At 41.6% G+C, this 22,403-nt stretch overlaps 2 protein-coding genes and 5 pseudogenes across 7 annotated transcripts; 4 read left to right on the plus strand and 3 right to left on the minus strand.

The window, feature by feature from the left end:
- Window positions 1-190: 190 nt before the first annotated feature.
- Window positions 191-2,044, plus strand: AT5G29046 (annotated as a pseudogene; the record flags this gene model as incomplete). Its single annotated transcript has 1 exon — window positions 191-2,044.
- A 2,062-nt stretch (window positions 2,045-4,106) lies between these two features.
- On the plus strand, window positions 4,107-4,698 carry AT5G29050 (hypothetical protein (DUF3287); the record flags this gene model as incomplete). The annotated part of the gene is made up of 2 exons (NM_122789.1): window positions 4,107-4,152; window positions 4,256-4,698. The coding sequence occupies 2 exons, from the start codon at window positions 4,107-4,109 to the stop codon at window positions 4,696-4,698; spliced, it is 489 nt and encodes a 162-aa protein (NP_198257.1).
- A 256-nt stretch (window positions 4,699-4,954) lies between these two features.
- Window positions 4,955-9,290, minus strand: AT5G29053 (annotated as a pseudogene; the record flags this gene model as incomplete). The annotated part of the gene is made up of 1 exon: window positions 4,955-9,290.
- Window positions 9,291-9,327: 37 nt separating this feature from the next.
- AT5G29054 (Gag-Pol polyprotein/retrotransposon) lies at window positions 9,328-9,429 on the minus strand (the record flags this gene model as incomplete). Its single annotated transcript, NM_001125829.1, has 1 exon — window positions 9,328-9,429. The coding sequence occupies one exon, from the start codon at window positions 9,427-9,429 to the stop codon at window positions 9,328-9,330; it is 102 nt and encodes a 33-aa protein (NP_001119301.1).
- A 594-nt stretch (window positions 9,430-10,023) lies between these two features.
- Window positions 10,024-13,827, plus strand: AT5G29056 (annotated as a pseudogene; the record flags this gene model as incomplete). Its single annotated transcript has 1 exon — window positions 10,024-13,827.
- Window positions 13,828-14,735: 908 nt separating this feature from the next.
- AT5G29058 lies at window positions 14,736-15,245 on the plus strand (annotated as a pseudogene; the record flags this gene model as incomplete). Its single annotated transcript has 1 exon — window positions 14,736-15,245.
- Window positions 15,246-20,884: 5,639 nt separating this feature from the next.
- On the minus strand, window positions 20,885-21,952 carry AT5G29060 (annotated as a pseudogene; the record flags this gene model as incomplete). The annotated part of the gene is made up of 1 exon: window positions 20,885-21,952.
- Window positions 21,953-22,403: the final 451 nt, after the last annotated feature.

Consider the following 22,403-nt stretch of genomic DNA (forward strand, 5'->3'; position numbering starts at 1 on the left):
CGATCACAAACCCGCAACGTCTCCACGTTTGTTTCTCTCCCTCTTTTACTCGATCGTAACCACTCTGAGCTCAAGTCCACCTCTTTCACTCGATCACACTACCGCCGAAGTTCAGGAAGTCACTTCTCTCACTCCTCTTCCTTAGATTTGATAAAGTTTAGTTGTGAGTTTTGAATCAATTTCAGGAACAATGACCTCATACAATTATGATTATCCAATGGATGCTGATTTCAACGGTGATGAGGCAGAGTCATGGTCAACAAGACCAGAGAGAGAAGCGAAGGAATACCAACGTTTCCGAGAAGAAACGGAGCGAGCCGCTGCCAATGACAGGAGAAGAGAAGAGATAGCCAGAGGGAAGAGGTCAATGACAGAGAATTATGAGCCAATCGATGAAGAGATGGAAGATGACGCGGAGTAAATTCTGGAGCAAACCCGTAAGACCACCAAGTCTTTGATGAAAAAAGACAAGCTGACCCCGGGAGACTACTACAAGGTTCTCAAAAGAAATCCATTTTGGAGAACAAGATATCCTCACCCGGAGACAATAGCGGAGTTAGGCATCCTGGAGGACGTTCAGCTCTTGTTCGAGAAATGCCACATGACAACACTCATGTCTCATCCCTATCCTACCTATGAGGATGACACACTTCAATTCCTTTCATCACTTCAAGTGGAATTGTTTGAGGGGTTGTCAGCTGCTGAGTTAAGAGAAGAAGGGCTTGGTTACTTAAGCTTCACTATCGACGACCGCGACTATATCATGGCGATCAAGACTCTGGAAACCATGTTCGGGTTTCCCAGTTGCACGGGAATGAAACCGAGGTTTGCCCGAGAAGAATTAAAATCTTTGTGGAACACGATCGAAGACACCACCAGCTTCAACTCCGCTAGATCCAAGAGCAACTCCAATCGCAATCCCGCCATTCGCTATTTTCAGAGAACCATGGCCAATGTCCCTTACGCTAGGGAGATATCCGCCACTGTGATGAATCAAGACATGGATACGTTAGACCTAGCGCTGCTGAGTTTCCTCTGTTACACCAAAGACAGGAAAACGATGAAAGGAGATGCCAATGACACACCCCCGTCAATGTATCTCCTCAATCACCTATGCAGCTATAGAGGGTGGGCGCTGGCCAATGACAAGAAGAACGCAAAAGGAGCCCTTTGCATTGGAGAAGTGGTCACACCAATCCTCCTATCGTGCGATGTCCCGCTGCGACCGGATCTAATCCCACCACGTTGGATGGATATCGTCCATCTCAAGCTTGCCCATGTGATCGAGCATAAGGTCTATGACAGGAGGTACGCTTTCAAGTTTGATCACCCATCAACAGGAGAAGCAACTATTCTTCTCCCATTCAGTGAAATGACAACCATCACGGTGAGAGACAACATCGACTTCTCGTCATCACAAGAAATCCTCCATGCTGTGATTGGAGGATCCGCGTCCCGCAATATTGAAAAAGTAGAAGGTCAGAGTGACAATGAGGAGACCAACTATGAGAACTATGACACTAGCTGGTACCACATTGAAGAACACAAGCCCCCTTCACGAGAAAGCAAGAGTCTCGCTGAAGCACACCGGAAGCTCAGTCTAACCCAAAGGTGGTGCAAGTTTCAAGATAAGATCATCCATAAGTGTGTCAAAGCCATTGACAACATGCAGAAGGCACTCAACTGCACCACATCCACCAGTGCGATCACCAGAGACAACTCGCTAGAAGACATGCCATCCAGGCGTCATGACATTGCTCCGCCAAGGCAATCTGCTTATCAACAGAGAGAACTCGCTGCCCGGCAAGAACCCGCACAACACTCGTCTCACGAGGTCAGGGAGCACAAGAGGAGGAAAAGCGCTAGGATGGTCGGATCATGAAGCAAGGGTCGGATAATGTCGGGCCAGAGTGTCGTGCTCCACAACCTACTGGGGTTGCGATCGAGCATAACTACGAGGAGATGGCTGAGCCACATCAAGAACCGGTCATGCATGCGGAGTACACTCAAGCATATATGGATGACTACATCTCAGCACATTCTACTGAGGTAACACACCAAAACCCTTTGTAAATACCGCTTTTGTTTTTGTTTATATGTTTATCTTGAATTCTTTCACAAATTTTGATTACACAAGGGACAGTTAATTTAAGTTTGGGGGAGGGTTCAAGACGTATTTGACTTGTTTTTTTTGTGAATATCTTTTGAGTCTAAATATCATCTAAGTCATAGAAAAAATAAAAACAAAAATTGAAATTTTTTGAAAATAAATTCCAAAAAAAAGAGTGATCATTTAGTTGCATTACATTTAGGATCGAGTCTCGAGTGTTTCATAAAGGATTGTTGCATATGCATAGGGGATAATGAGGAAATAGCCTTGTAAGCATGATGATTCACTAAAATGAGTTATTAGTTCTTTGAGGCATTTGAATGCATGTCATGACACCTTTTCCTGTCAATTTGAACTTGAATCTGACTTATAATTATCATGTTTGCATCGTTTTTGAACTCGTGGATAGAATACATATTTGGATTTTCTTTCACTTATTCACCACTCTTGTTAATCCAAGTAGCTGCTTCTATTATTGGAGTAGTTCCCCCACCCTTAACCAATCCTTCTTTCAAGCCATGTTATTTTGTGAGAGCATGTGAGGCCTATTTTCAGGATTGAGCTTGGTAGAACGTGTTAGGTTTGAGCCGACAAGAGTAGTATCTCATGTAGTTCCAATCCGCGTTTTCGGACTTGGTAGGACTAGGTGGGAACTTATTTGGGGATTGAGATTGAGTGTGAAGAGAAAAAGGAAGAAAAAAATGGGTTAGAGTCTTTAGGAGAAGGAAGCTGAAAATCATATTGAGGTCTCGTGAATGTTTGGGAAGCACAGAATTCTTAAGATATGCTCTAAAAAAAAATATGGCAACAAAACAGAAAAGAAAAAAAATTATAAGAGCCATAAGAGTTTAAGAAAAACTCAATTCACTAGACTAGACTCATAGAGTTTAAGAAAAGCTTCTCCTTAAGAACAAAAGTCAAAGAAAAGAAAGGAAACATTGATCCAAAAAAAAATCGAAATATGCCTTTAGTGCAAAAGGGTAGACTTAGGATCATCATTAAGTTTAGAGATATGACCATCTACTTGTTATTCACGGTTTATGTCATTGGGTAGATGGGGTGCTATTCTTGTATACATAGGTTGGCACTTACCTTTGGCAATCTTCTAAAGCCCAGTCCTTTTTAATTGAGAGTCCCCTGCTATTAAAATCTGAACCACTTAAAAGGGACCATCTTTGTCTCATAACCTGTCAGTAGTTGCGCTTATTGCTTGTTTCACTGGCTAATGTGGAATATGAATCCAGACGTCCAACGCTCAAAAGGCGTTTAATGGACGTTGGATCTATTAATTCCAGAGATATTTGCCTCTACCCCGAAGGGATTGGCTTGTAGAGATGGTATTGGCTTTAACAATTTGATTCGATATTGCCTACTTAGTTAGAGATCGCTAATGAGAATTAGATCAGTGTCTAGCTTTGCTTGAGGATTTCTATCAAAGGAGTGAATTAATCTGTTGTTGAACTTGTTGTCTAGGGATAGCTTCTGTGAAGTTTTGTCAACCGCCTGAATATATTTAGGAGGCGACACTATTCGATTACCCCATCCTTAGGAATCGTTTATCCATTTGACTGCCTGTTATCATTTCTGCTTTGTTATTCACCTACCTGTTATTGCCATTTCTGCATTTAGTTTCATTTCATTTCTGTTATTGCATAATAGGACTGTTAATACCAACCAACTCTCTGCTTGGCTTGACTTAGAGCCTGTTAATCATATCTCATATGTTTGCATCACACCGGACTTGATTGACAACCTAAAATACTACAACGACATGATAGTGTTTTAGGATTAATTGAGTAAAATCCTACTATCAACTTCTAACACTGAACCGACGATGAAGGAGGCTGTTCCGGAGCCTCTTCAATAAATGTCCCCCGAATTCGCTGCTTATTTTTTATTTTCTTTTGAACTCGTTATGGGCTCCGGCCCATTTAATTTGTGGAAAATTTGCTACTCTCCTTGATCTCGAAATATTCATTTTGGAGATATGCTTTAAATGCAGGGCTTACTGGAAGGCGTGAGTCTTTCTGCGAATCACTCCAGTCTTAAATGGAATTGCGATCTCCTAGGGTTACAAAATCCCTATAAATTGTGGTTCCAAGTTTTCCTTACTTTCTATCTACCCCTTCTTTTCCTTTTTTGCAGCATTGGAGTTTAACCTTCGATGCTCGGAGTTCATGCCAGACTTTTCTAGGGTCGGAATGATGGATGAAGATATCCCAAATGTGCCAGGAAGTGGGCCTTCACCACCTCGCAGCTTCTTCAGGTCCCAAATCCGAGGTCCATGTGCACTGATCAAGGGACTTTTGGACAGAGACCAAGAAATCGCGATGGCATTCATCAAAGCTCTTACGGTTCAGCATCAGAAGCGTTCGTTGGAAAAGAGGAAGCTCCGAAAAAAGATTAACCGAATGTTACGTATAGTCACCGTAATATCAAGGGAACTTCACAACCTCAACTCTCATCTCGGGGATTGGATCGAACTTGGAATCTCCGAATTCGCTCGCATCCCGGATTGTATGATGCCGATCATCTATCTTGCTGGCCAAGGAGTCCAAGTGTTTTGTACGTCGAGAAGGGTTTCTTAACTCGAAATGTATACGTGGTGAAACTCATCTTTTTGCTTATTGCTTGAATAAATGTCGTTTTATATCCTGTATTTGTATATTCGCACAGTCGAACTTTACTTTTCTTTGTTTGTTCGCATAATCAAACTCCTTTCCCTTTTAATGAATAAAACAAAATTTTATTAGTAGCTGAACTCGTTTCCGAGCTGCCTACGTACCAATTTCGGATCAAGCCACACCGTAGTTCATGTACATAACAAAAACGCGAGTTAATTTGAACATAAAACTTCTTTAAGTTCACCACATTCCAAGAACGTTGGACTGGCCTGTCTTCTCAATCCTTTAATCTGTAAACACCATTCTGAACCACTTCGGTAACAATATAAGGTCCTTCCCAATTAATGCCGAGCTTGCCTGGTCCTTCTTCCTTCTTATTGTCAAAAACACGCTTTAGCACGAAATCTCCTACAAAGAAAGGCCTGCTTTTAACTTTGGTATTGTAATGCCGAGCTGCTGCTTGCTGATAGTTTTGAATCCGGATTAAGGCTTGATCTCACCTTTCATTGATAGTATCTAACGAATCATCGAGCATCGCTGAGTTTTCCTTTTCGTTTAGGGGAGCCTCTGTTCGGCGAAGTCCAGGCACGTTGAGCTCGGCCGGAACCACTGCCTTCATCCTGTACACCAAAGAAAATGGAGTTTCCTCGGTAGAACGCCTAAGAGTTGTGCAGTAAGCCAATAAAACCGGTTGGAGCTCATCGTACCATCCTCCCTTCAAATGACTTAGGCGCTTTTTTAGGTTACGTAGGATTGTCTTGTTTACGGCTTCGGCTTGGCCATTTCCTTGTGGGTACGGTGGAGTAGAGTAACTAACTTTGATTCCCCAATCCAAACAGAAAGCTTCGAATTTGTGTGAAATGAATTGTGGTCCGTTGTCTGTAATTATCTCGTATGGGACACTGTGTCGACATATAATGTTTTTCCAAATGAAGGTTTTTACCGCCGAGTCCTTGATGCTCATGTATGCTTCAGTCTCAATCCATTTTGAAAAGTAGTCAGTTAAGACCAAAAGATATTGCACGCCTCGGGTTGACCTGTGCAATGGTCCAATGATATCCATCGACCACCTCATGAACAGGTATGGGGCAGAGATGGAGGAGAATAACTCCGAAGGCTGATGGATAAGAGGTGCATGAAGTTGGCAACCTTTACATCGTTGGGCGTACTTAACACAATCTGTGATCATAGTGAGCCAGTAATACCCCATTCTTTTAATCTTGAAAGCCATGGCCCTTCCTAACGAATGAATGCCACACAAACCTTCGTGTACTTCGCTCATGACGATCTCGACTTCGAGCCCAAAAATGCCCAATAGATAAGGATCGCTGACACCTCGTCTATACAAAGCATCCTTTGAAAGACAAAATTTTGCGCTAACGATTCTCATTTTCCTAGCTTGCCACTTATTTTTTGGGAGCTTGCCTGTCACAATGTACTACTTTATTGGCTCCCTCCAATCAGCCCTCCAATCTTTAGCCAGAATTTGGTCGATCTCGTGGAATATTCATAGTTCTGGTTCGGGATGCTCATTTGGCTCAAGGATATCTTCCTCGATTAGTGGCTCGGTTCTTATAATTGTTTCTGGAACTGCATCTTCTGTCGGATTGATGGGCTCCTCGCTACTATTTTCTTTTGACACGCCGGGCCCGGGTATGGTTGAACCATTTGACTTTCTTCATTTGACAGGTGGCAACTCTATCTCGGGTTCACCATGATCACGTATAGCTGCTTTGAAATGACGAGGGCTTCTTTTTTTCTCTTTAATGCTTACTCTGAAATACATTCCACCGGGATGACTCTTTTAACCTTAGGATCCGATGTTGATGCTAAAGCAGCAAGTGCATCCGTAGTCATATTTTCTCCACGAGGTATGCGAATGAGTTCGAACTTTTTGAAGCTTTTAGTCAGATCTTTAACTACATTGAGATATGCTTCCATTCTTGAATCTTTGGCTTCATAATCTCCATTGAACATTGAACTGGTTAACAACTAGTTGCGAATCACAATAAGCGAGTACTACTTCGGCTCCAATTCCTTGTGCTAGCCTAAGTCCTGCGATTAAAGCTTCATATTCTGCCTCGTTGTTAGTAGCGTTAAATAAAATCGGAATGCTTGTTCAAGAATTTCCAATGTTGGAGATTCGAAATTATTCCCACTCCGGACCCTTCTTTTGATGAAGATCCGTCTACATGCAATTTCCAAGTTTGACTCTCCGGTTGCTCTAGTGCGCCAAGTACTGATAATTCGGTCAAGAAATCTGCTAAAACTTGGGCCTTCATGGCGACTCGGCTCTTTTACTCTATATTATACTCACTTAACTCCACTTCCCACTTCGCTAATATTCCGGACTGACTTGGACTATGAAGAATTTTTTGAAGTGGCTGGTTGGTTCAAACTTCGATTTGATGAGACTAGAAATACGAACGCAGCTTCTGGGCAGAGGTTACAACCGCAAGTGTGAGATTTTCCATCATTGTATATCTGGTTTCTGGATCTGTCATGTAGTAAATTGGTTTTTGTTCTCCACGATCCTCCCGTATCAAGACTCCGCTTACTGCATGGTTTGATACAGAAACGTATAAGTCGAGCTTTTCATCCACTTCGGGTTTGGACAATACGGGTGGTGTGGTTAAGTACGCCTTAAGCTGTCCAAATGCCTCTTCACACTTCTCATCCCAAAGAAATCCTTTGTTTCCCTTTAGAAATTGATAGAAGGGTAAAGATTTATTTGTTGATCTTGAAATAAAACAGTTTAAAGCTACAATCCGACCAGTTAACCGTTGTACTTCTTCGAAGTTTCTTGGAGACGACATGTTGAGAAAGGCATTGATTTGATTCAGATTGGCTTCAATTCCTCTTTTCGTCACAATATAACCAAGGAATTCCCCGGTGCATTTCGCCGGGTTCAGCTTCATTTTGTATTGATTGAGAATCTCAAAACATTCTTCTAAATGCTTAACGTGGTCCTTTTTCTTCAACGACTTGACCAACATATCATCTATGTAAACTTCCATCGTCTTCCCAAGATATTCGTGGCACATTTTGTTGACCAATCGTTGATAAGTAGCTCCTGCATTTTAAAACCAAAATGCATTACCTTATAACAATAAATATCTCTATCGTTGATAAATGATGTCTTCTCTTGATCTTCGGGATTCATCATTATTTGATTATAACCAGAGAAGGCGTCCATGAAAGTTAGTAACTCGTTCCCAGTGGTTGATTCCACAAGACGATCTATATGCGAAAGTGGGAAACTATCCTTCGGGCAAGCTTTATTGAGGTCCGTAAAGTCGATGCATACCCTATCCTTTCCATTCTTCTTTTTGACCACGACGTTGTTTGCCATCCAATCCGGGTATTGCACCTCCCTTATAGATCCTATCTTTAAAAGCTTGTCCACTTCGTCATTTACCGCCTTTGCTTGTTCCACTCTGAGTTTTCTTATTTTTTTGTTTTACAGGTTTAAAGCTTGGATCCACGTTTAGCTCGTGGTAGATTATGCTTGGATCTATGCCATACATATCCGCTGCTGAGCACGCAAACGATGCTTTATTTTTCTTCAAGAGTTCTATTAGGACTTCTTTTATTTTGCCGGTTAGAGTGGCTCCAATTCGAACTTTCCAATCTGGTTTATCCTCCTCTAACATTACTTCGATCACCACAATATCCACTTTCTGCCCACTCAGAAATCTTGGGATTATTCCTTTCTTCGCGGGCTTTGTTAATTGCTATTGGATCTTCAGACGATGGCTGACTAGATAACATGTGCGCAAAGCTTCTTGATCTCCCTGAATGGTTTCTACTCCACTTGGAGTTGGAAATTTGATGCATTGATGATACGTAGAGGGGACCGCCTTCATTTGATAAATCCAGGGAGTCCCGAGGATGATGTTGTAAGTTGTCGGTTTATCAAAAACGACAAAGTCCACAATTTTCGACATCTTTCCAGCTAGAACTCGTAGCTTGATTGTTCCAAGAGACATGGCTGATTCGCTCGTGAAAACCACCAAAGGAGATGGAGGTCCCACTATGTTTGCCCGACTAATTCTCATTCTTTCCAATGTACCTAGAAAGATTAAATCAACCGAACTACCCGTATCGACGAGAATTCTTGACACTTCAAAGTTAGCCACGTCGAGCGTAATGACTAGAGCATCATCATGAGATCTTTCGAGGTGCCGCGTTTCTTCCTCGTCAAATGATATTGAAGTGCCTTGGTAATTAACTTCTTCTCTCAAGCTTGATTTCAGTAGAACATTTTGCCTATGCTTTTAAATAGCACTAATAGAATCTCGGCAAAGTTTGGAGCCTCCAAGGATCACATTGATCTTCCCCTTCGAACTCCTTGGTTCTTCTTTGTTGGTCAATCTTGGCCTTTTCGAGTTTTGAACTGGAGAGATCTCCACTGGCCCATAGCTCTGCGAGATGCCTTTTAAGGACACTACAATCTTTGGTTAGATGTCATGTTACCCTATGCATGTTGCAGTATAGACTTTCGTCTCAGACCCAAGTGTTTGACTTTCCTTTTCCTTGGAACTGCTTCCCGACATTGTTATTGAAAGGTTGCGACCCAAACTTCCTTGGCCCTTAGTTTTCCCTGGGCTCGAATTTCTTAGTAGGGAAAGTGACCGCCGGTTTTGCTGGCTTATTCCTTTTTGCAAAGATTTCTTTTTTGTCTTCTACTTCCATCCAATTGTTTGCTCGAAAAAGTGCATCTTGAATTGTGTCCGGTTTGTGAAATATTACACTAAAAGAAAACAGGCAAACGACGACTACGAAAGGCGACTAACAATGTAGTCGTCCTTTTGTGCAACTACTTTACGACTGATGGACGACGTTACGGCAACATATAAATTGGTCATTCCGTAGTCGTATTTTAGCGACTACAAAAATTAGTCGGTCAATGGTCGTCCAAATACGACTATTTGACGACGACATTACTGAAGGAAATAAGTAGTCGTAAAGTAGTCGTACGTACATTGACGACTACACTTCTGACTTTAATATTAAGTCGCAAAAAAGGCGACAATAATACGACTACCTTTTGTTTGTCGTCAAATAGTCGCATAATTATCGTATAATATGGTTGGAAAATGTTTTTCGCGTTGTTGGGTAGGTATACCTAATTTTGTAGCGACTACAGTGTGTAGTCGTAAAATAGTCGTAAAAATCCTCTATATAATGCACGACACTCTTCATTCTCATTCACCAACAAATCAAAACAACATCAAAAGAAAAAAAAAAGATTTCAAAGAAAAAAATATAAGTTTAGTTTATGGTATAATGGCGGTAAACTACAATTATGGCGGTGGTGGCGGTTTATATCGAGATTGGATGTATAAGAGATTTGATAAAGTAACGGGAATTTTGTCTGCCGAATATGTCAGAGGAGTAGAGGAGTTCATGACATTCGCTAGTAGTCAGCCTATAGTACAGAGTAGTCGAGGTAAATTTCATTGTCCTTGTAGTGTATGCAAGAATGAAAAACACACCATCTCAAGTAAAAGAGTTAGTAGTCATTTGTTTAGTCAAGGATTCATGCTGGATTATTATGCTTGGTATAAGCATGGAGAAGAACTGAATATGGATAGAGGAACTAGTTACAAGGATAGGACATATTTTAGTGAGAATCATGAAGAAGTGGGTAATGTTGTAGAAGATCCATATGTGGATATGGTGAACGATGCATTTAATTTTAACGTGGGGTTTGATGATAACTATCATCAGGATAGTTATCATCAGGATGGTACTTATCAGAATGTGGAAGAACTGGTCCGTAACCATTCAAAGAAATTCTACGACTTGTTAGAAGGTGCAAATACTCCATTGTACGATGGTTGTCGTGATGGCCAGTCGCATTTATCCTTAGCATCTCGACTCATGCAGAACAAGGCGGAGTATAATATGAGTGAAAAGTTGGTGGATACCGTTTGCGAAATGTTTACAGATTTTTTACCAGAAGGAAACCAGGCTACTAGTTCACATTACCAAACCGAAAAGTTGATGCACAATTTAGGACTTCCATATCATACGATTGATGTTTGCTCGAACAATTGTATGCTTTTCTGGAAAGAAGCCGAAAAAGAAGATCATTGTCGATTTTGTGGCGCACAAAGATGGAAGCCTAAAGATGACCGTCGAAGAACCAAAGTACCATATAGTCGTATGTGGTATCTACCTATTGGAGACCGGTTAAAAAGAATGTATCAGAGCCACAAGACAGCTGCAGCAATGCGATGGCATGCTGAGCACCAATCAAAGGAGGGAGAAATGAATCATCTTTCAGATGCGATAGAGTGGAGATATTTCCAAGAGTTACATCCCCGGTTTGCTGAAGAACCTTGTAACGTTTATCTCGGGTTGTGTACTGATGGGTTCAATCCGTTTGGCATGTCTCGTAATCATTCGTTGTGGCCTGTGATCCTGACTCCATATAATTTACCCCCTGGTATGTGCATGAATACAAAGTACTTATTTCTTACAATTTTGAATTTTGGGCCAAATCATCCTCGAGCTAGTCTTGATGTCTTCCTCCAACCTCTTATTGAGGAGCTAAAAGAGTTGTGGTCTACTGGAGTCAATGCGTACGATGTATCATTGAGTCAGAATTTTAATCTAAAAGCAGTGCGACTGTGGACGATAAGCGACTTTTCGGCGTAGCATGTTATCAGGATGGACTACTCATGGTAAATTGTCTTTTCCAATTTGTATGGAAAGTACAAAGTCTTTTTATCTACCCAATGGACGGAAGACATGTTGGTTTGATTGTCATCGTAGATTTCTTCCTCATGGTCATCCATCCCGTAGGAACAAGAAAGACTTTCTGAGGGGGAAGAGACGCTTCTAGCGAGTATCCACCCGAGTCTTTGACAGGGGAGCAAGTTTATTACGAGCGGTTGGCTAGTGTAAATCCAGCAAAAACAAAGGACGTTGGTGGGAACGGCCATGAAAAGAAGATGCCACGCTACGGAAAGGAACATAATTGGCACAAGGAAAGCATTTTGTGGGAGTTGTCTTACTGCAAGGACCCCAATCTTCGCCATAATATTGATGTGATGCATACATAGAAGAATTTTCTTGACAACATCATGAACACTCTCATGAGTGTTAAGGGTAAATCAAAAGATAATATCATGTCAATATTGGATATTGAAATTTTTTGTTCTCGGTCAGAGTTACATATTGATAGTAAGGGTAAAGCTCCATTTCCAGCGTATACATTAACACAAGAAGCCAAACAGAGTTTATTGTCATGTGTCAAACATGAGGTTAAATTCCCAGATGGTTATTCTTCAGATTTGGCTAGTTGTGTATACATGGAGAATCGAAAGTTTTCAGGCATGAAGAGTCATGATTGTCATGTTTTTATGGAGCGACTACTGTCATTTATCTTTGTTGAACTCCTTGATCGGAATGTCCACCTTGCATTATCAGGTACAATAAATGTTGTCTAAGTTGCCACACTTTTTTAACCTCTGATTTAACTTAAACATATATATATATATATATATATATATATATATATATATATTTTAGGAATTGGAGCATTTTTCCGGGACTTATGTTCGAGAACTTTACAGAAAAATGTGGTTCAAATTCTCAAACAGAACATAGTTTTAATAATCTGTAACTTGGAAAAAATCTTTCCACCATCATTTTTTGATGTTATGGAACACCTACCTATCCATCTCCCATACGAAGCTGAATTGGGAGGTCCTGTCCAGTGTCCAATATCGGTGGATGTACCCATTTGAGAGGTTTTTCAAAAAGTTGAAAGGAAAAGTAAAGAACAAAAGATATGCGGCAGGATCAATTGTTGAGTCATATATCAATGACAAGATTGCTTATTTTTCAGAGCACTACTTTGTCGATCATATACAAACAAAATCAAGGTAAATATAATTATTTATTTTACGATGCGCAAGCTATACTTCAGAATTAAAACCAATTACATGGATCAGGTTAACAAGATTCGATGAAGGAAAAGTTCCTGTATATCATGTCCTTGGAGTACCTAACATATTTATGCACGTCGGTCGTCCAAGTGGTGAAATGCACGTGGAATGGCTTTCAGAGAAAGACTACCAAAGCGCACATGCATATGTTTTAAGAAATTGTGACTATTTTCAACCACTTGAGAGGTATTTTTAATCACTCCTTAATTTAAAATTTCCATTATGATAACTTTGATTTATTTATCTTTGGTTGTAAATATAGTATGTTCGAGGATTTTCTTTCTGTGAAATATCCAACCTTGTCCGAAAAAGAACTCTACGCGAAAAGAGCTGAAGAATATTATCTATGGGTTAAAGAATATGTAAGTCTACATCATTTTAGTAATTTTGAAAAGTGATCATTTAAATTATGTTGAAATTGATATTGTTTATATATTATGTCGGTAACATATTGGAACCCTACTTCTCCATTTCCTACTTGGGTTCAAGAGATTGTGCATGGGCCTTTGAACAAGGTTAAAACTTGGCCAATGTATTTCACACGAGGATATTTTTTTCATACGAAAAATCATGGCGCTGGACGAAAAACATGTAACTATGGGGTACGTGTTAAAGGAGAAAATTATGCGGATTCATCTGATGAAGCGGATTTCTACGGTACCTTAACTGATATCATAGAACTCGAGTATGAGGGCATCGTCAATTTGAAAATCACACTTTTTAAGTGTAAGTGGTATGACCCTGTGATTGGTAGAGGCACTCGGCGAAGCCATGGTGACGTTGTAGACGTTCTATCATCTAGGAAATACAATAACTACGAGCCATTTATTCTAGGTACGTAATTAAGAATACATTAAGTTCTCTGTTAATTATTAAATAATTTTGTATATCTATTAATATGTATAACTTGCGTATGCACCATCTCAAGGAGATCAAGTTTGTTGTATTTCGTATCCATATACAAAGAAACCAAAAAACATTTGGCTAAATGTTTTAAAAGTTAATCCTCGGGGAAACATTTCTGGAGAATATGAAAACAATGTTCCGACTCTTTTGCAAACAGAAAATGATGAAGCTGTGTTGCTGACTACAATTGAAGATTTGGTAATAGACAATCCGGTAGAAAGCTTAAACCCAATCATACTCGATTACAATGTCGGAGATGCTGAACAAGAAGATGAATTCCGATGTAATTTATCGTCTTCAGTCGAAGATGATGAAGAGTACTAAATGTGTGCTTTATATGTATATTTATTTGAAAAATGCTGTTTAAGAATATATCATATAATGTTTAATTATTTGAATAAATATTACATAAACCTTATAATTTTCATGAATATTTATAAGTATTATTAATTTGTTGGGCTGTCAACATCCCAAGCCCAAGCCTAAACCCAATAAACTTAACGACGAAATTACGATTAACAGACGACAGACGTTTAATTATATTGGGCTTTCAAATTTCGAGCCCAAACCCAAAAGAATTAACGACTAACGTGCGACAAACGTTTTATTAGTTGGGCTATTAAATTCCAAAGCCCAAACCTAATAATGTTAACGACGATAGTACGACTAACATGCGACACACTATTAATTTGTTGGGCTTTTAAATTCTGAAGCCCAAACCCAATAAAAATGAACGAGTATCCAACGACTATTTGGCGACAATTGTCTTTATAGTTGGGCTTTTAAATTTCGTGGCCCAAACCCAATTATTTAGTGACGAAAATACGACTAAATTGCGACTACCTGTATAAAGAAAACCCTAATTCGATCGATTCACTTCTCATTTCGTCCAAACAACACTCTTCTTCGATCTTCTTCTTCAACTTCTTCTTCGATCCATTTTGAATTGACTTCTCCTTCTTCTATCTGTTATTCGATCTGTTCTTCGTCTCATCTCTACATAAACCCAATCGAGTTCTTCTTCTTCTTCTTAGATCTCATTCGATTCGAATCATCTTCGATCTCTTCGCTTTCTTCTACTCTTTGATCTCTTCGCTTTCTTCAGTTCTTCGATCTCTTCGTCTCTCTTCATCGATGCCTAACGCCGGTCGTGGAGGTTCACGAAAGCGGGAGATAACCCCCAATGTTACTCAGAGAGCCGGAGGGTCAACACCGCTTGGAAAACCCGCTTCGCTGCCTCAGCAGTACGACTTCACTCCGGTGTCGGTGCCTCAATTTCCTCAGACGCAGCCGCCAGAGCCTCAACGTCAGCCCCCCACTACCGCAACTATCTGCCGCTGCATCAACTATTCCAGAGCTCCACCACTCCGTGTGTAGATCCGCCGCCGCCGCGATCTGAAGAGGTGCAGTTTAATCCACTGCCAGAAGCTCCTCTAAACCAAGATCAACCGGAGTCTCCAATTCCCAACTCTCAGGCACACAACCATCCATCTTCTCAAGGCAACAACTTTCAAGAGGGAGCTCCTCAATTGTTGTCGGAGCTACAAGAAGACTCGGGGAGGGCTCTCAATGACATACTTATGGTTCTCGGAAGGGAAATGTGGACCACTATATTGTCTCCTATTCCCAAGCCGAAGACTGAATGGTATGTGCTCTTCCTCAACCCTATTAGATTTTTTAGATTGTCTATTAGCTTGTGTTAGGTTGCAGCAATGATTAGCTTGTGTTAGGTTGTGTCTTGATTAGCTTGTGTTAGGTTGTGTCTTGATTAGCTTGTGTTAGATTGTGGTGGATTGCTCTTGTGTCCGCTTCGTTAATTTGTTGTGAACATAGATTGTGTCTTGATTTTCTTGTATTAGATTGTTTCATTGGATTGGCTTCTTGCTCTCTTGTGTTCGCTTGCTATCTTGTGTGACCTATTTTGTGTGAACATAGATCTTGTCTTGATTAGCTTGTGTAAGATTATGGTTGCTTGCTATCTTGTGTGAACATAGTGGTCATGTCTAGAACCGCTTGTGTTCTGTTGTGGTGGCTTGCTATCTTGTGTTCTATTGTGGTGGCTTGCTCTCTTGTGTTCGCTTGCTATCTTGTGTTCTGTTGTGGTGGCTTGCTCTCTTGTGAACGCTTGCTATCTTCTGTGAAGTGGTCATGTCTAGCAATACTTGTGTTCTGTTGTGGTGGCTTGCTGATGAGTGTTTTATTTCATTTCAGACTTTTACCTAAAAGACCACACGACTACTACAAGTGCACAGTATATCGGAGTAGTATTTTAGGATCGAATCCACAAGGAGAGAAGGAGTTCAGAGAAATCCTTAAGAAGAGAGTGAAGCTAGGACCAAAATAAAGAGAGGGGGTTGATGTATGCTATGAGTAACTAAACTAAAAGACTACTAACTAAACTAAACGATAAACTATAAGAGAGAAGCGTTACGTCATCGGGGGTTTCTCCGGATGTTCATGGTTCAATAATAAGGTATAGATCTCAATCTAGGTGATAACATGGCTAGGTTTGTTTACTTCCAAATTCCCGAACATACGAAACTCTATCAAGACTAGTTAACCCTAACGGCTAATAGGTGAAAACTGGCTATTATCACTAGTATATTGTGTACGCAGTTGCCCTATCGGATATAGGTGCTAACATGGTTTCAAAATACAAGATCAAAGCATTAAGTTCAAATTCGATTCTAGTTCATAAGTCCCTATCACTCGGCGGGCGTGCAACAGTTATAGTTCTTTATTCAGTTGAGTTAGGTCAAGCATTTAAACGAGATTTTGCCAAAGAATGAAATACCTAAGGGCAAGTACTAGGTGGCGTTCCGGACATACAAGCATTAAGAATAAACTCAACTAGAAGGAATAGTGTAAACGATCAAACAAAGCCATAGAAACCACCAACCTAGATGTTTGATCTATTGGTCCCCATGAATTCTCCTTTGAAAACCCCCTCAAACCCAACTAGAGAACTACTCGCTATGGCAAAGGGGCTAATCAAAGTTGGGTTGAGTAAACCATAACTAAAAGATGAATAAAACTTAAAAGGGGTTTAGAGATTACTTCTTTGAATGGAGAATACAAGAGGCAAAGCTCCACCTTGAGTCTTACACGAAACCGAGAAAGAGAAAGAGAGAGATGGTGTTCTTCAAGCTTCAAGAGGTACGGCGGCAAGGAGGCAGCTCTTGGTGACGGCTAGGGTTTGCTGGTGATGAAGGCACACCTAGGGTTAGGGCTAAGGACAAGTATTTATACTTGAGGCCCAAGAATTAGGTTTAGGGGTAAGAACGTCATTCCGCTGGATAAGTAAGTGATCGGGCCGAGAAGTGGGCTTCAAGGCAAGAGCCTAAAGGTGGCGACGCAAAGAGGGAAAGACTTGGGTGTGACCTAATGGTCGGTGGTGAGCTACTAGGAGCTGCCCGGGGTCAAGTCTCATCGGCCAGATGTGTTTTAGACTTATTATTTCCAAATGGCTGGTTCTTGACATGTCTTCACTCTTTGCGCCATATCTTCTAAACGGCTTTATGGATTGCTTCTAGCTTTCCATCCATACCGAAATATCATCATTTCGAATCTGGGAAGACCTTGGCCGGATGCTAAACTTCCGAAGCACTGGAATGATCGTCTTTTGATACTTTTAGCTTCAAAACTCTTAAAACCTTCTTGGCACCTAGAATACGTGTTTCTCCTCTTACTGGCTCTAGAATGGCACCAAATGATCTCTGAAGCATAAGAAAACAATAGCTAAAATGGGCTAAAAAGCCGTGTTATCAACTCCCCTAGACTTAGACTTTGCTTGTCCTCAAGCAAACAAAAGAACAAATCTGGTGGAGAGGTTTGAAAATCGCGGGAACTCTCCTGTTATCAGTGACCATGTCTTGAATATATCCTACAGACCACATTAAACAAAAGTTGCGTTAGAACGGACGCTCAATAGTCTTATGCCTTTCTCGTCCTTGTCCATATGCCTTGATCCTGCAGAACTCTGAATTCATGTCAATCAACTCTTTACATTCTTTAAATGTTTTGGCGTGGACTTTCTCATTAGAAGGTGTCATTCGGGGTAGACGGCGCTTGGTATGAAAGGGGATTTTGGTTTTAAGTGGTGGAGTTAAAGTGTTTAGGGTTACCGTATAGTCTCGAATGCAGGATATGTTGCAAAACAGCAAGAGAGAACGGATCGGTTGAGGTCCACAGTTTCCAAGCACTTCGTCTTTTAAACACCTTCTTCTGCTTTACTTCTTTCTTACTTTCGGTTCCCCCAGACTTAGGTTTTTCCAAGGGGGCTCTCTTTTGTAATTGGCTCATCTCTCCTTTATGTTTCAATGTCTTTCCTTGGAGCTATGCCACTAGACTCTCTTGGTTGTACTATTTCCTTTCCTTCCTTTTTTTATTATTATTTTTATTTATTTTTCTTTTCTTTTCTTTTCCTTTTTTTTTCTCTTTTTTGTTTTTTTATGGAAGGGGAAACAGAACTTCTAAACACTAAGTCTATTGAGCATACCTTTTGAATTGGTTCCAAGGAAAAATAAACTCTTGGGCCGTTTGTTGCAATCCCTTCTTTTACTTCCTTCTTCCGTCTTTGTGGCGAGAAACTATGTTGTTCTTTTCTCTCCGACGTTTATGCACATATCTACTAAATGAAAAAGGAAAACAGAATGCATGAGGCTTGAAAAGAGGATAGGGTTTAAGGGTAGGAACCACTAAAAGTGAGTGGCCATTCAGGATCAGCAGAGAGTGGTAAAAAGGGAAAAGAAGTCCTAAATGTATATGCTCGTTTCCTCGATCTAACACCTCTTCATGAGAAAGAATTAAGTTCAGGTTAATCGTCCAATATAGGGTAGAGTTGACGTCGGAACCAACAGAAATTTCCGCGGGGTTAAGCTTCCGGGGGACGGTCCGGGCGTAGTGTTCAAGGTTGCCTGTTCCTTGCGACCATGTAAGTGTTCCTCAAGAAACAATTCTCAACACATAATGGTCAATAATCATCATATAACAAGGTCTTGGTTCTCTACTGGTTTTGACTCAAAAAAACATTACTCGATAAATAAGAAAAACTTTTTGCTTTATTACAAAATATCGGTGTAAAAAATGGAAAAATGTTTCAAGTCAACAAAATAGATAATAGCATTAGTAGTAACAGATTCATTAACCCCCAGACTTACTTCACACCGTCACTTAAGTGACCCGCGTAAGGACATCGGCCACGAGCAAGAGTACGAATTTTTGAAAGTTGCCCGAATGCATGGCCAATTGACCTTAGGTGCTCAAAACACAATAGACTATCAAAGGGCAAGTTTGGGCAAGAATGGGCTCGAATGGGCAAGTTAAGGCAAGAACAAGCGTGCCGCGGGCAAAGTTTGCCCCGCCGGGCGTTGACCGACAGTTGACCGCACCAAGGACGCGTGGCTTGGCTAACTTGGGGCCCAAGAAAAGTTGCTTGGAGCCGAATTTTAGTTGCTTGGAGTCGAAGTTTGGGCGGCCACGTGTTACTCATCCGCTAGAGCGGCGAGCATGTCATCGCGGGTGGATGACATGTGGATTGGTGACTCGCCCATACTCATGACACGTGGACATATTGACTCGCCATTCCCTTGCCTATATAATCCCAACTCGACCCCAATTGTTTTGTGAAGAGAAATTGAGCGGAAGTGAGAGGCTGCCGAGTTTAAACCGTCCGTTTGATTCAAGTTAAAGTCCTGTAGCCGAAAACTCAGCCCGAATCGTTGGAAGCTTTTCGTTGGTTACTGAGTGAGTTCTGGATAATGGTTTAAGTTTCATAATCATATTCTCATGCATTCTTGATTGATTTCGTGAGTTATACGTGGTGCTTGTGGTAGGAGGCAAAGACCATAAGCGTGCCAAGATCTTGATATGTCTGGCCTTCGTAGTGAACCGTGCTATCGTGGGGTCTTGTAACATTGTTACTTGATCGCCATGAGGTGCGAAGAACTCGGAGAGACGAGGCTAGCTACCGTTGGTGAGTGTGTACACGACGGTGTAGCGTTTGGTATTAATGCTCTCGTTGCATACATTTGTGGTTGTAACGCGGGAGATCACGGGAGTGTGCGTGTTTGTTGTTGGGTTTGAAAGCAGCATATCAGACCAAACTTACTAAAACTGGAGTCTTAATGCATTGCATATTTATGTAGTTGCTTCGGCAAGCTACTGTTCGTTGCCATTATCTGTTGCGTGTTTCATGTTGGGTATTTGGGTTGGGGTAAACTAATGTCTGCTGCAGGGAATCCCGAGCTCACTGAGTAATCTTAGATTACTCATGATTCTACTAGTTTTGTAGAAAACCCGTAGTGGGAAGTAGAGGGCGTGGTGGACAATAGGAAACCCGGAGTAGTTTTGTGCCTTTTGTAAAACAAGTATGTTTCTATTATGTACCGTGCTTTTGGCACTAGGCTGTAACGCCCCCGAATTGCCCTATAGCCGGACTAGCCATGGGCGACCTGGCACTGATACCAACTTGTGAGACCCAGTCCCGGACGTCTCGGCGTCCGGCGACCGTGTACTCAAGTTCGCGCCTCTTCCCGACCGAACCTCTTAATTTTTTGCGATTAACCATAGAATGGCCTTTACGAGGCTAAATTCTATAATCGCTTTCTTATTACACAGCGGAAGTCTTTCTAACCTTGGTTTAATTCTAACCAACTCTTGTACCGGTTTCATCGTCTTTGTCCCTTAGACTTAGATCGATCCTTTACTCGGTCAAGACATGCATATTGTTCGCTAACCATTCTAGGCCTAACAATCGCATATTCCTTTGTCCTATTTTCACGGTCAATTCCCAAACGTCTATCCTAACTAGTAAGCTAGATCGTTACATACCTTGGCCACTATGCAGATTTGATTCCTTAGCCCGTTTGTCGCTTTACTCCATTCGTTCAACGACTCGTATCCGATCGTGAATTGATGAACCAATCTCTATCGTTACTTAGCCATACAACCAACCAACCCCACTGGTCTAAGTACTACGATAGAGATTGGGGATCATACGATTCCCTTGGTTCACGATGGCCGAATCAAGCTCTTGGCTCATTCGTCCATCCGTCCTCCAAACGTACGCCCCTTCGGTTCCATGGTGGATGATTCAGCACTCAGCTTATCGAACCATCCATGTTTCGATCTGGTCGTTTACTACGACCGCCCATGGTTTACTAACTGTTTATCCGTCTGGTCTATGGTGGTCGATAAAGCTTTCGTCTTATCGATCCATCCTTACGATCCGAACGATATTCTTAACACACCCAAGGGTCCGTGGATTCATCTATCAGATCATCGTAGGCTAGACTATGAAATCCTTCTTCCGTCGGCCTTAGGTTTGCTCGCGGGTCCAACGTCCGTTTTGTCCATCGGTTCCCACCGTGGACTTTCCTGTTGGTTATCAGTCGAGTCACCCTTTGGTCTTACCGATCTCTGATCCGTTTCACCATGGCTGAGGAGATAGATACATGAAGGCGGCCGCGATATTGATCCTATATGGTGAATCACGTTCCTTACCCATTCTTGGTGCTTTCTCCCTTTATCGGTGAGATTGCATCCATGGGCGACCCTTGAGTGTGTTCGGATGCACTTATCCTTGTGCTTCCTCGAACACTTTTCTTGATCCATCCCATCCGATGATCGGTCTGTCCGACCCGATCCGTCCGACGATCGGTCTACCAGATTCGATTCGTCTCTAAGACGAACGGTCTACCCTCTCCATCCTCTACACTCCATCGAACCGTTGGACCGGGAGGTAGCATGCGCATCAGTTCGGTCGAGTTATACTCGCCGAGCCGCACCCCCTTTCCGACCAACAACTTCGGGATGTGTTGGGACACTTTTAAGAATGTTTTGTGGTGTATGGATGATGTGTGAGATGCCTTGGGCGTCCTCCCTTATATAGGGGGCGAATAGATGCTTCCCGAAGCATCACATCCGTTCCTTGCACCCTTCCGAAAGGTCACATCCGTTCCTTGCACCCTTCCGAAAGGTCACATCCGTTCCTTGAACCCTTCCGAAAGGTCACATCCGTTCCTTGCATCCTTTGGGCGTTGCAAATGTTCATTGGTACCCGCTCGACTTTACACCTTTTGGCCGAGACACCTCTTCACCCGTGAGCTACCACAGTCCATCAGCTCGAGTGTCAGCTGACCGGACCACCCAGCTGGGTCAGTACTCGATCAGCTCACCGAGCTCAGTCGAGCTGTCGGTCAGCTCACCTAGCTGAGCTAGCTAGTCTTCCAGCTGGTTTAGCTCACCTAGCTTAGCTAGCTAGTTCATCCAGCTTGTCCAGCTCACCTAGCTGGTTCAACTTGAACTTTCTCGTTCTTCCTACTAAGTATTTTGGTCCGTTCCTCGACCATGATCTAGTTTTCTCCTAAAATAAACCGGCCTCTTTATGAAAGCGGGACGCGGTCGTTACAGACCTAGTTACGCTACAGTGAAAATGATCGATCACAACTTAGTAGAGTTTCCAGTTGAATCTGGTTCTTTAACGAAATTATAATCGACCCTCCTCCCACTAGGAACACCACTTTGGCTTGCTAATCTTCATGATATTCTAGTGTTGAGCGACCCGGAGTAGGTCTTATATCATTTAAGAAAACACTTTATGCATAGTATATAGCTTATACTTGGCAAAGAGTTACCCAAAAATATATCATTTTATCGGATCCTTGTTAAAATTTACATAATAATAAGTAATTTTGCAAAAGCAACGTAAAGCATCCTATTTCCGGCATTTCCTAGTGTTCGTCTCCCCGCTATGGTCATCCTACTATGGTTACCTGTAAGACAAGTAGACTCATGAGTAAT

Source organism: Arabidopsis thaliana, chromosome 5, assembly GCF_000001735.4.
Source record: "Arabidopsis thaliana chromosome 5, partial sequence".
NCBI classification, from domain to species: Eukaryota; Viridiplantae; Streptophyta; class Magnoliopsida; order Brassicales; family Brassicaceae; genus Arabidopsis; species Arabidopsis thaliana.